The 13,605-nt window shown below is 31.7% G+C and overlaps 2 protein-coding genes across 3 annotated transcripts; one reads left to right on the forward strand and one right to left on the reverse strand.

The window, feature by feature from the left end:
- The first annotated feature begins 116 nt into the window (after positions 1–116).
- Positions 117–3,014, forward strand: LOC108766118 (pseudouridine-5'-phosphatase). 2 transcript variants are annotated; one of them, XM_018515196.1, is made up of 5 exons: positions 117–236; positions 1,883–2,039; positions 2,114–2,332; positions 2,414–2,646; positions 2,817–3,014. In XM_018515196.1, exons 2-5 carry the CDS (start codon positions 1,979–1,981, stop codon positions 2,994–2,996), a joined length of 693 nt encoding a protein of 230 aa, XP_018370698.1. In that variant the 5' UTR covers positions 117–236; positions 1,883–1,978; the 3' UTR covers positions 2,997–3,014. The 2 variants fall into 2 exon arrangements, with proteins under 2 accessions (XP_018370698.1, XP_018370696.1); XM_018515194.1 differs by lacking the exon at positions 117–236 and adding an exon at positions 393–700.
- Positions 3,015–3,135: 121 nt separating this feature from the next.
- DNApol-alpha180 (DNA polymerase alpha catalytic subunit) lies at positions 3,136–10,323 on the reverse strand. The gene is made up of 21 exons (XM_018515191.1): positions 10,237–10,323; positions 9,584–9,787; positions 9,064–9,385; positions 8,651–8,978; positions 8,200–8,577; positions 7,731–8,081; positions 7,453–7,654; positions 6,755–7,023; positions 6,468–6,584; positions 6,211–6,394; positions 5,990–6,115; positions 5,732–5,907; positions 5,393–5,636; positions 5,190–5,329; positions 4,878–5,080; positions 4,542–4,806; positions 4,263–4,437; positions 4,027–4,193; positions 3,621–3,869; positions 3,452–3,527; positions 3,136–3,372 (listed from the first exon to the last, which is right to left on the reverse strand). Exons 1-21 carry the CDS (start codon positions 10,250–10,252, stop codon positions 3,152–3,154), a joined length of 4,413 nt encoding a protein of 1,470 aa, XP_018370693.1. The 5' UTR covers positions 10,253–10,323; the 3' UTR covers positions 3,136–3,151.
- Between the last annotated feature and the right edge of the window lie 3,282 nt (positions 10,324–13,605).

Genomic DNA, 13,605 nt, shown 5'->3' on the forward strand with positions numbered 1-13,605 from the left:
TCTTGCTTCACAAGTGATTCTTGGGCCGGTATGCGTATCTAGTCTATTATTCGGTCCGTTCTTATTTCAAGATTGTCTCAAGTAAATGTCTTAACCTTTAAGTAGGCGCACTGACAAAATTACACAATGACTGAAAACTCTGGAGCTTCTCTTCCTGTCTCTTGCTCGAGGAGGCTAAATACTGGATCGTATAATCTGTCTTTCACTCATGATATTTGACTTCTTTTAAGCAGATTGTAAGTTCTAGAAAGTTTATTGAAAAGGAGAAGAAAAAATAATTCTGACTCCACACACCTATTTAAAGATTAAGATGCTAATATAACTGCGACTAGCTTATGATATCTGAAGACTGTACTTAAGATGATTTTTAATGTAAGAACTGACTGAATACTTAATCGAAATTTGATCGAAGTCATTCCAGAAAAATTCATCTCTGTGATCATTCATGTTTAGCCGAAAAATATTTCTATCTGGAGATGTATCTTTCGATAATTAATGAGATTGATCAGGTTGACTCTCGTCTCGCGCGAAAAGTAAAGATTCCGTTGCGCAAGCTCGCTTTATCGTCATCTGGTGACGAAAAGCGGCATTCGTCAGAATTCATGTCTCATTTTTAGCAGCAAAAGCAGTTTAATCAGTTTAGTGCAATTCAGGATTCACGATAACATAAGATAACATTGTATGAAGATCGAGACGCTAGGTAGAAAACTCCTCTAATCTCTTATTATTCCCGGCAAAGCCGAACCATGGTGAAAAATTTCATATCTCAGCATTATTTGCAATACCGTTTGATCTGTCAACTGTCAAGTGCTTTCTTGCGATCTCTCGCAAATAGGTTACCGGCAAAAGAATCAGTCGCGATTATGCTCTTTACGTTTTCAAATATATTTATACAATTTCTATTTATCATACACCTCGTTTCAAGAATTTTCTCTCAAATGAATTAGTTACAAAATAAAAACACATACATATAACATGTTATACATATAATATACACATATGATATATGTATGTACATACATACATAAAATATATTCGATTAAAAATGAATTGAGAGAATGAAAACAGGTTCTGTGGCTTGGTATGCAAGGTAGCTGCTTATGATAAGAATTCAGCAATACTTTATAGTATGAGCGTCTCGTTTTTTCCTTCAAATTATCACTTACAAACGTTTTTTTTTATTATAAAAATTGTTTTTTTTATTTTATATATTTATTTATCTTCAATAAATATTTCCTATATTTTTAATTAAATATTTAATTTTTTTTTATACAAAAAATTATTTTATCTTTCTACAATTCTTTCTTAGATTTGTACTCATGAATTTTGCTCTCTTATCCATATTTTATATATTAACTATTTTCAATAAATATTTTCTCTATTCTGTCTTGGATGTTTAAATATTTTTTATTATGAAAATATTATGCATCTTATTTTTCTGCATACATTAATTATCTTTCTATACAAATCTTTCATAAAGCTATACTCGTCAAAACATTGCTCATTTACACACGATAATAAACGTTCTGCTAGAATACTGTTTTTGTTTACTAAAAGTTTAATATAAATATAAATACATATATACAATGAATCAAAAACAACTTTAATATTCTCTACGATATTAAAAAAGATTTTTTTAAATATATTATTTTATTTTTTATAATGCTTAGTAATAATTCTCGAAGGAATTGTATTACATCAAACATATAGTTTCACTTTCATTTCCTTCGTGAAACTTGTTCGAAATAAAAAGCGATTGTCTTATTATATAAAATACCAATTTCGATGTTAAACATAATGAAAATAAAAAATGTATTATATAACATAGTAATAACAGATAATAGATAAGGCAGTAATATTGACGTAATAACACGGTTTACAGCATCGTATTCTCGTTCATCTTCACTATTCCATCTCGTTTGATGTGTTCGAAACATTAGATTTCTAAATATCCCTATTCTAAATATTAAGTTGCAAAATGTCCGACACATACAACAAAGTCACGCACTGCATTTTCGATATGGATGGTTTATTGCTCAGTAAGTATGAAGACAGATTAGATATACTTCTGACCATTCGATTCATAATTAGTCTGTATCACGTTTTATTTTAGATACAGAACATCTGTACACCAAGGCCTTCAACCGTATCACTAATCGTTATGGTAAAGAATTCACGTGGGAGCACAAGGCGCAAACGATGGGTTTTAAGACCAAAGACGTTGCCGGATACGTGGTTGAAACATTAGAATTACCGTTAACAAAGGACGAATTCAAGAAGGAGATTGTTGGAATTTATCAGGAATTGTTTCCACATACCAATCCTATGCCAGGTAATGCTCTGTACCAAGATACATCAGATGTATTAATAATTTAATTCTGATTGAATTACTAAACAACAATTTGTGTAACAGGCGCCGTTAGGTTACTGAAGCACCTGAAAGAAAATAATATTCCGATTGCGTTAGCCACGAGCTCGGACCGAGAAAACTATGAATTGAAAACTAGTCGCTGGCATGATCTCTTCGAACTTTTTCATCACAAAGTGCTCGGCGGTTCGGATCCTGAAGTCGTGCACGGAAAACCGGAGCCTGATATATTTTTCATAGCTGCCAAGCGTTTCCCTGACAATCCGGATCCTTCGAAGGTAATATAATAATTTGGATTCGTCAAAGAGACAGTCATTTAACTGTCAGATATAGCATGAAATATTTTTTGTTAGGCTTTATTCGAACTATATTTAAAGACCAAAAATAATTGAAATCTAAGAATCAATTAATTATCTTACAGTGTTTAAGATTATAAATTTCTCTTTAGTGTCTGGTTTTTGAAGATGCGCCGAATGGCGTGAAAGCGGCACTTAGCGCCGGAATGCAGGTTGTTATGGTGCCGGATCCGATGCTTCCCAAACGTTATACGACCGAAGCGACCCTAGTCTTAGATAGTCTGGAGAAGTTTGAACCGGAAAAGTTTGGACTACCTCCATATGAGATGTAATACAATTTTCTCTGAATTTATTGCATACATATTAGTGAATGAAACGTACATGCACGGAATTATCTCGTAAAGGACAATTTAATTTGTAAGATTTTCTTAGACGCAGTCTTTTTGATTTTTATGTTATTTTTTAAATTGATCGATACGTTTCTTCTTTAAATTTCTTTATCTGTGTCGTCGGATATATCCCCCAGTTCGTCAAAATCCTCCCACGTACCATGATTGACAAACATTCCTACAGAATTAGTATTGGCACTGCTGAATATTCCTGTGATATTTACACATGAAAATTTATTTCGTTTCAATTGCCTGTCAATTGCTTCTTTTAGTGTGTTGTATGCGGCTATCATATCCCGTGAACATTGAGACAATAGATCTGTAAAAAAAAATTAAAAAACTCAATTCCTACGTTTTTCCAGATACTGTAACATAAAATGCGATAAAAGATTTATTACGTTTGTAAGCCGGTTGAGTAATGTCGAACATTTTATGATAATAGTACAATTGATTGTACAGATCTGTTCCAGAATACTGAAAAAGAGACATACAAAAGTGTATATTAATATTGTACAGCCTCAAAGTATATAAGTATAAAAATATACAAAGTTGATTTAATGAACTTACAACTCGATTCATAGAAACGTCCTTGCACATTGAACAATCTGGAAATTTCTTCGCGAAATCCAACGGTAGTCGTCTTGTTCTGTTGGAACAAAGTGGATTTTCGCATTCCAACCAACCATTGTAGTACTTGCTAATTGCTTTTCTCATGGCAAGTTGAATTACATTTTGTATCACATTTGCGTATTTCCAAGGTGGTAATTTACAGTCTTGATTAGGGCACATGCTAAGTGATAACTGTCGACCAGAATGCTGCAGAAAATAACATATATATATAAATATCTAACAATATAATTTTCATTAAAAATATCAATTTAATTAAAGATACGATATGTATTATAAAAATCTTGATTATATAAAACACAAAGAATCATATACAATGTGTGTGTGTGAAAAAAGACAAACTTACAAATTCTGTAACAGTATCCTTAATAATTATTTCCGTATTACATCGTTCATTTTTGCATTTAAATGTCAAAGGAAGACAATTGTTGAACCTGTCATCATTAATAGCTAGCGGTAAGTTTAGAGTTGCCTCGCAAGATATCGTCTTAGGTTTATAAATAAATTGTAAACCTAATGAACAAATTGACATGTAAAATATGCATTATTCCATTTCTATAACTTACAAAAACTTTGAAATACCTAAATTGTTGGCTAAGAAAACATCGTCGATACCCTCGATTGGCTCACAAATACGTAACACTACAGGGAATATTTGACTCAGCAGATAGTAATTGACATCCACCTTTAATTTCTCACTATTCTTTACTTCGTCAATGTGATACGCCCGTTCCGTCGCACTCGCATTGGTTCCATCCTAATATTAAAATAATATTTCATGTTTGTATCTTTTTATCGATTTCCATTTCTATAATTTATTTAGAAAATTTACTAATTAAAATTATGAAAATAAAAAGAAACCTCGCATATAACGTATGGCAGGGTGTCACCGGCTTTCCACATCCGACCACCCGCTTTGTTTAGTCTAAGTGCTACCATAACATGAGATAATTGCTTTTTATCTGGATACGCATCTGGATTTTTCGACAATTGTTTAGTGATAACAAATGATGACAGTGGCGCCGTTCCTTCCTTTACACTTTTTGCAATATTTTGCAAAATCTGCACGACTTGTTCCAAACGCGTTTCGCTTGACTGATCACAGAGAAGTATATCCAAAATTTTTCTAAAAGAATAAATAATTCAAGTAAATTTGAATGAAATTAATTTCTGAAAATATCGAATATATTTACTAACTTTCCAGTGTCGCAAGCCAATGGACACCAATCTCTTCTGACGATATCCAAACCCTTGTGTTCCTGCGTCAATTGTATTTGACCATCTATTTTTGACATCATAACGGCGGCGTATTTCTTCTTTTGTAATAGCAATAGATATCGGAATACTCCGTCGATATCTAATTCAACTTTCTTATATCGATTGTTGACTTCGCGCATAATCTAAAAAATATTTAATTCTATAGTGTTGCTAATGATATCTCTACATGATGTAAATGTAAAATGTATTACGAATTATAATACAAATCATACGATGGAATATCTTTCTCACTTTTTTGCCGATCAAAAAAACGTCGTCGTATTCCAAAATATTAGTGTTTATCATTAAAGAATCGGTGTCGCCATAAATTACTTCGTACTGCAGTTTCTCAACTAAGTGCTTCGTATCCTCCAGAATCTCCCGACCCTTGGCTGAAGAATCGTTAATACTTTACATTATCAACATGTATTTTTAATTTCTATTGCATATCTTACCTGTTATCAGAGCGGCGAGGCCTTTAGCATAAAATCGACAATGTGTCGCTCCCAAACATCCATACATGGAATTAGCCGTGAGCTTCAATGCCATTTGCCTGATATGATAATCCATTTTCTGCGCTGGTGATAAATTCTTTTGCGTTTTCATAAGCTGTTTGATCTGCTGCCTGCTTTTGACTAATTTGTGAATCTCTGTCGGAACCACACCTGGCTCCAGATTCGACTCAGGAATAGTTAATTGCTGCACCGTGAAAATTTTAATATAATTAATTTAATAACAAAAAATGCTTTAATATAAATATTTGCTGCTCGATGTTTGCACGTGAAAAAAATTACCTCGACGTCAGTATACGCCGCACCGGGTACGGTGGTAAAACACAAATTGTATTCCTGTATAATACTCGGATATAGGGAATTGAAGTCCATCAGAAGTACCAGTTTATCGTAGAAACCTTTCTTCGGATCAAGTACTAGACCTCCAGTGTACGCCGCAGCTTTCCTACGCGGACCATCTAGTAAATATCTGACGTTAGTATACCAAACATAAATAATAATTTCGTAATAACAATGTACAAAAATATATAAAGATCTCACCATCCTTTTGCTTCTTTTCAATTTTTTTATCCGGCGTTATGTAATCTTTCAAATTAAAAGAATGCAGCAACAGATACTCGTTCCTTTCCGCTCTTCCGCCTAATAGCGTCCTCGATAAAATATTACCTATATTCATTCAATTATTAATAAAAAAACTATTTGTATATAATATTAATATCGATATTATATTTTATTAAGAACAAAACAATCTTAAAATGTACCTGCTAAACAAGTAATTTGAAGTGCGAGCGGTATAACATTGAGATCCATCACTATGGTTATAATGTATTTTGCTTCTTTTAATGTCACATGCATTAAATTTAACACTTTATCCGCTGTATTGAAAAATAATGGAGTTTCCGCTGGCGTAATCTCTTTATATTCGTGTTCCTTCGTCTTTAATACCTAAAAATATTTGTTAAAATTAATTGTTTGATCGTACGAACAATATAGTATCAATGTGCCGAATATGACTTACTGCACTACAAAGTGATTGCAGATCGTAACTCCTGACTTTTAAATTCAATTCTTTTGCCGAAACTTGTATATCACAAACTGGACGACCGACAAACGCTTGATTAAGGATTATTTTTCCCTGTATAAATATTACTTGTGTCATCTTGTGTTAGAAAAACTATCTTCGTATATTCACATATCAATTACATAAACATAGTTTTAGTATACTACGTAAATATAATATACATATTAATTGTACTATTTTAATTTTAATTTTAATTTATTGAAAAGAGATAAGATATATTTTACCCTAAGTAAGGGAGGAGTCGATGATTTTAATCTTCCCATTCTGTTCCAATTAGACACTTTTAATGTAAACATTCTCTGCATTAAAACATCGAACTGAAATGCACAGTCGTAGCCTATTATTAAATCAGGATCCACTTTCTGCATTAAAGTTAATAGCTCTTCGAGTAAATCGCTTTCAGTTTCACATTTTATTACTTCGGTATTCGGAACTTTCAGGAAGGCATCACGAATTTGCCGTGGCCAGGGGGTATCTCGTGGACGTGTGACAACTGTAAAAAGATGTAAATTAATATTTAGTCTTCATTAATGTCTTGATAGAACGAATGAAGAAACATCTACGATTTAAAGGTAAATGAATGTCTTACTTTCCGTCGAGTATAAAAATCTTTTTTTTTCTGTATTTAAATTATGAAACAATATTAACATTCTAAAATATCAATTTAATTATTAAAAATATAATTCAACGCAAAAAGGACATATAAGAGTCAAGTTAATTTTTAAAATATTAAAATATATATATCTCTAACATAAATACAATGAAAATTTGCTCAAAGCTTTGAAAAGACAATACATTACATTACATGTTTCAGCTTATTATTAAGCCATCTTCAGATGATATACATAATTATTAAATTATTAATTATTAAAGAAAATGAAGAAAACAATTAGTAAATAATACAATGCAAAAGTAAACTTACAACAAAATTGACGTTCATAAGGTGGTTTTGGTGGTTCCTTATCGACATTGTATTTATGATGAATTAATACAACAACCATCACTACTTCGTTCTGCAACTTTGCGTTCAAAGACATCCTGACATTTATAGTCGCTATCACTATTGGAGGTTTAGCTTTCTCTTGGGAACACAGCGATATATTGTCCATGTCTGAAGTAACAACCTATTGCATTATAATATAAAATAAGTGTATCGAATTTATTTTTTATTGTTGTAACATGATACATGTGTTTACGTACAATCTGTGGGCACCAAGCAAATCGCCCTGCAGTGGGCGATATATTCTTAATGTCTAACCAGCAAGGTCCCTTAATTTTTCGTTCTATAAGCAATAGCTCTAATGCATTCACGGTTGTGCCAAAGACGCGTTCTATCGCCGGACCCGAGTAATTCGAATCAATTGCTGGATAGCGTGCATTATATCTGACTTCCAAGTAGTCTGAAGTTTTCGGTGTACCCTCTTTTTCAAAGGAATAATGCTTCTTTACTTCTTTGCAATTGAACTCCATTATACGCATCTTATTGGCGTACTCATCAAACTCTTTATATACATCTTCTATGGTAGTTAATTGCGATTCAGTGTTTTTTATCTGCAATTCACAACCGTAAAAAAAAGTATTCTTTAGTAATAATTTAATAATAATTACAAAATACTAGTATATCCAGATATTGAATAAGACGAGAAACAACATCGGAAAATATACGTACATATTTTCTAGGCAAGAGATATATTCTTCTTGGTATACAGTGCACCATAACACAACATGAGCAGTATGTATCATGACTAGATACATAAGTCTTGCCGAAGAGATACACAGTTCCAGGATTTTTGTAAGGATTTTCATATGCATCCAGATAGTAGAACCTAAATACTTCTTCCTCATCTTTTGTCTTGACTAGTTGTGGCGCTACTTCTATTAAGTCAACGGCATTACCGATTTTCATACTTTTGACAGAAGTTTTATGAGCAGGAGTCTTTACACCTATTTCAGGAGTCTTTACATCCATTTTTTGAGATTTAACGTTATTTATTGACGATGAAAAGTCAGTATCCATACTTCCATCATCAAAATCTATTGTGGACAGCTGCAATATATTTTATATGTAGCTTTACTTTAATATAAATAATAAAATAAGATAATAAAACAAGACAACTCACATCTCCAACACATTCACTAAGATCCACTATAGGGGTATTTTCTTCCTCAATAATCTGACTTGCACTTTGCTCATTAGATTCCATTGGTTTTTTTGTGCTTTGATCTTCTGGCTTTGAATTTTTTTCAATTTTTGAACAATTATTTAATTCTACTGGTTTACTTGTTCTCTTCTGTGGCGCATCAAATAATGTCACATCATCATCATCCTCAATTATCTGACTTTCACTTTGTGCAGTATTATCAAAATTTGACACGATTGTCACTGGTTTTTCAGATATTATTTTATCAGCTTCTTTTTGGTTCATAAATGAGGCCTGATATGTTTGTCTATAATAAATGTGTATGCATAACTATAATTAAGTTTTACAAAGTATAAAAAATAACATAGTATAAATAGAATTCATTAACTTACGTAATGTTAGAATGAACTGTATGACAAAATTTATTTCTGTTACTTCCTGGTTTAGGACTACTTGTAGTCTTTTTATTGGTAGAAATCTCACTGAGCAATTCTCCCAAAATATCATCATCTTTAATCTGAACTACATTAACATCTTTCTTAGAAGGCATACTCCTAAGCATACTTTGAATATCTCCTTTCTTCTTATTCTCTTCCTTCTTTCTTTTTCTAGGGCCAGCCATGCTATTCCTCTGTTTTCTCGCTTCCCGGATGCTTTCTTCGTCCAGATCATCATCAAAAATTTCTCTTCCATCTTCGACATACCCGCTTTCTCCTTCAATATTTTAATTCAAATTTAATATATACATTTTTATATCTATATCTTTTTATATCTCTTTGAGGTAGAAACTTAGATATATTTTATAAAATATTTTTCAAGCATGTCACTTTTTTAATATAATATGTTCAAATATATATGTTCAGATGATAAAATATTTTTTAGTAATAAAGTAATATAGAAACTCTTATTTACCATCATCAACTATCCAATCATCTCGTTGGCGTTTTAAAACAGTATTACTGTATTCCTTCTCATCTACTTCATCATAAACATTATCTAGCTCTTCAACCTCGTACTTGCGCTTGCTACCACTTCGAGCTTCCTTCAATCTTTCCAGAGCCGAGAGCCTGCCAGTCTTATCAATCTTCTGACGCCTCGACCTGCCAGACGTAGATGCTAAAACATTATTCAGTAAAGTAAAACTGCAGTAGTTATTTTAATTACATATGACACAATGAGAATATGATATAATATAATACATCCTAATGTACTATGTTATCATCTATGGAAGAACTGTTCTTTCAATAATTATAAGAATACAATTACCACATCTGAATTATCAAGAATATACATTATAAACTAAAGTCTATTTTTTGAGTTGAAACAGTACATACTTTTAAAATTTTAAATAAAATAAATATATTTCGGGCAAATAATATTTGGCGAAAGCGAAAAAGAGATTTGTAGTAATCTAGAACAGGAATAAAAACAGACCTATATATGTAAACAAAAGGTATAGCAGATCCAGATTGAAGATTTACGCTTTCATGAGTGCATGCAATAGCACATGTAATAACACACTTATTGCGGCGTGATGTTCAAAAATTATATTCGGGAGTACTTACCCTGTGAATCGTCCATTATATTCTTCTCGTAAAATACGTTTGTCAACACGAGTACTCACGCGACATTTCACTTTATGATAGTTCCACAAATTTTGGCGCGAAATAAATCTCCCAGCGAAGGAATAGGCCTGTTCTTTTTGGCTGAACTTTTGCACCAGTTCATCTTTCTTCCTCTTCTTTTCTCCTGGAGAGAAAAGGAAGAAAGATGAACTCGTGCAAAAGTTCAGTCAAAAAGAACAGGCCTAATATCATGATATCTCGGGATATTCGATTTAATTCGAGAGGAGTAGAATATTTATTTCATTGGTCAATTGAGTCAACTCCTAGTGAATTTGTTCACGTTGGTAATTTTTACCTCGTTTACAAGATACAATCGATCTCCAGAATGACTCGAGAAATTTTAATAAAGCACATATTGCCTGAAAAAACGAAAAATAGATATTATTATAGATAAATAATTAATCAGAAATTGATCTTACAATTAGAATCAAGATAATTTTTAATATTCTATGTATAATGAATGTCGCCTTAAGGCATTATTTTCATGGGTCTCGCTCTATTTATTAGGCTGCGTTTCATTTAATACTCGCACGCTCGCGAGCATCGCTTGTCCTTGTTTAATATTTTTATAAACAACAAGAATAAAATGATTCCATAAGCGTTGCGGGCGTTAAGCCGGTTCTATTAATAAATTTGTTGCGACAGCCAATATGAAGCGTTGATTTCAAAATGCAAGCTTCAGATTGGCTGTCTCAACAAACTTGCGATCAGCTTGCAATTAATGTAGAACCGGCTTTAAGTAAAACGCACCTTTAAGGTGCTTTTTCATGCTGACGTTCGACGCTCATTTTCAGCGTCAAACAGGTAACGTAATCAAAATTGACGCTTGATTTTCGCCAATTTTGATCACGTGACCTGTTTAGCGTCAGATGGAAATCCAGCTTAAATCTTGTTTATGGTTCTTATACGATTCTTGAGAAATTCACTTCGCGAAGTCAGGAATGTTACAAGGTTGCAAGGTTGCACCACTGCATCGCACAGTTTGAAAATTCGCGCATTGCTGCAATGGCTGTGCGTAGTGTTCATTGGGATGTAAATACCGTTGAGGAGGTCTCGCACAACGATAAAAGACACGAAGAAAAATTCACAAATAGCAAAATGGACGGCAGAATATTTTTCCCAAGGTATTATTGCTACAAATCTCCCCGAAATTTATAACGTCGCTGAGATAACGATAAATGGTTGCAGGATGTAAAAAAAGCTCCTAGAGCTTAGATTTTTGCATTAATGCCCATTTCTACCATTGTAGTTTAATTTTAATCTTGGTTCAATTAACTCTTCATCTCTAATTCTAAGAATTAGAAAATATGAAGAGCACACAAATTAAACCAAGATTAAAATTAATTCATTGGTAGAAACAGCGAGGCCTAAGTAGATTATTTTTGCATATTGCACGATTGGTTTCCTTTCAATCTCTTTTGTGCAGGCATTGCTTTGCATTGTGATAATCACTTTAATGTAATTACAGACATTCTATCAATTTTCTATGTAAACCAAGGCCCCGCAGACCATTGGAAGGATATGTGCGTCGTTTGAGTTGTAGTTCTCTACAATACAAACCATGGGAAAGGCAAAATTTTCACAAGGTATACAATTGATAATATTTTGTAGAATTAAATCCAAGTTCATTTGTGAAATACTATTAGGATAATATAATGTAAAATAAGAGTTTTAATTTCTCAATTGAAAATGTGTTGTGCACAAATGCACAGACTTGATTTAAAACGATTTTACGGTGCAAAGTTGATGTATAATATACGACTGGTTAATCAATGAATTAAAAAACTCATGGCTTATCTCTTAAACAGATAATATATCATTTTTAGATCTCTAATCCATCACAGATGTGCATACAACCTGTATCACAAACTAAGTATGAGAATTCTTCTAAAAATAAACAATCATCAACGGAAAGCTCTTTGGCAGAATCTAGAAAGAACTATTTGTTATCTCAAATTCAAGCTAGAAAAAGTTTTTCTAATTTATTACCGATATCTTCTCTACCTAGAATAATAGTAAGTGTTATCATTGGTATAATTCTAGGACTAATTATTTTGTATATAACAAAAAAATGTACAAGTAGAAAAAAACATAATTAAGTCGATTGTTTACACAAGTCAAAAATCATGAAGCAGAATATTACAGTCAAGGTTTAGTCAACAAATTTATTGCAGATTCACAGTAATTTGCATCATATTTTGCCTAATTTATGTCAGCCATAGTTATTATTTTTTGTGTAATAATTATAATTGCTTGACATTCTTCCTCTTAAAATGACAAAATAACTACAAAATGATGAAAATGTCAAATCAGAAACTTTAATTTTCTTTGCACCTATATCAGTTATATTTATGTGATTATGTAAACAATTATTATAGGTGCAAGAGAAATTTATCAAATTTAGCTCTCAATTCAAGAGAACATAAAATCTAGTAATAATATTAATAAACCATGTTAATATTTGTTATTACTCTATTTATTGTTGATTTATATATATTATCTATATATACATATTATTTTGTTATCAGTATTTTACAAGAGATTAATTTTATTGAATTAATTTTGAGTGAATCTTTTTCGTTACAAAATACTTATACATATAAAGAGAGAGAGAGAGAAATATAAAAGAAATATTAAAAATCTTCCAAAAGAAATAAAAAAAAATAACAATATTACATCGTGATGTTACATCTACTGCTTTCAAATGATATATAATTTTGAAGTACTAAATACACTTATTAGAATTATTTTTGTATATAATGTTTCATTTTTATACTAATGTATAAGTTATTAGTTATAATAATCAAGCATTGTCAAATATCATATTTTGTTTACTGCTAATTAATAAAGTTTTTTAAAACCACAGGGAATATTATAGATCATTATTACAATTATATGTATAAAAATGACAGATTCTTGATTTATAATAATAAGATTTTTTATTTTGTATGCGAATTATGATTTGTCAATTGGTCACATGTGTGATGTATACACTTTCGTGTTCTGAACTGTACTTAGGCCGGAATCAGACTATGCATTGAAGATTGAGATTGAAGATAAAAAATTGAAATTTCACCAATGAGAACAAAGAAATTCTGGCTCCTCTTGTTCTGATTGGTCAAACCTCAATCTTTCGATCTTCAATCTCATTCTTCAATGCGTAGTCTGATTCCAGCCTTATGCGGGGTCTACAATAGAAGTCGTAGCAGTCGTAGGGTCTTAAGCGTAGAAAATTGACCAATCACAGTCGATTATTCTTCTCATATTCTACTGTGATTGGTTAATTTTCTACGACTTAAGATTCTACGA

This window comes from Trachymyrmex cornetzi, unplaced genomic scaffold (genome assembly GCF_001594075.2).
Source record: "Trachymyrmex cornetzi isolate Tcor2-1 unplaced genomic scaffold, Tcor1.1 scaffold57, whole genome shotgun sequence".
NCBI classification, from domain to species: Eukaryota; Metazoa; Arthropoda; class Insecta; order Hymenoptera; family Formicidae; genus Trachymyrmex; species Trachymyrmex cornetzi.

Coding starts and splice junctions, on each gene's coding strand:
- DNApol-alpha180 (XM_018515191.1), bottom strand. Junction 7,655..7,730: donor TTGCTTGGTGCCCACAGATT/GTACGTAAACAC, acceptor ATAATGCAATAG/GTTGTTACTTCAGACATGGA. Junction 5,908..5,989: donor TGAAAAGAAGCAAAAGGATG/GTGAGATCTTTA, acceptor GATATTTACTAG/ATGGTCCGCGTAGGAAAGCT.
- LOC108766118 (XM_018515196.1), top strand. CDS start 1,979: ATGTCCGACACATACAACAAAGTCACGCACTGCATTTTCGATATGGAT. Junction 2,040..2,113: donor TATGGATGGTTTATTGCTCA/GTAAGTATGAAG, acceptor GTTTTATTTTAG/ATACAGAACATCTGTACACC. Junction 2,647..2,816: donor ACAATCCGGATCCTTCGAAG/GTAATATAATAA, acceptor ATTTCTCTTTAG/TGTCTGGTTTTTGAAGATGC.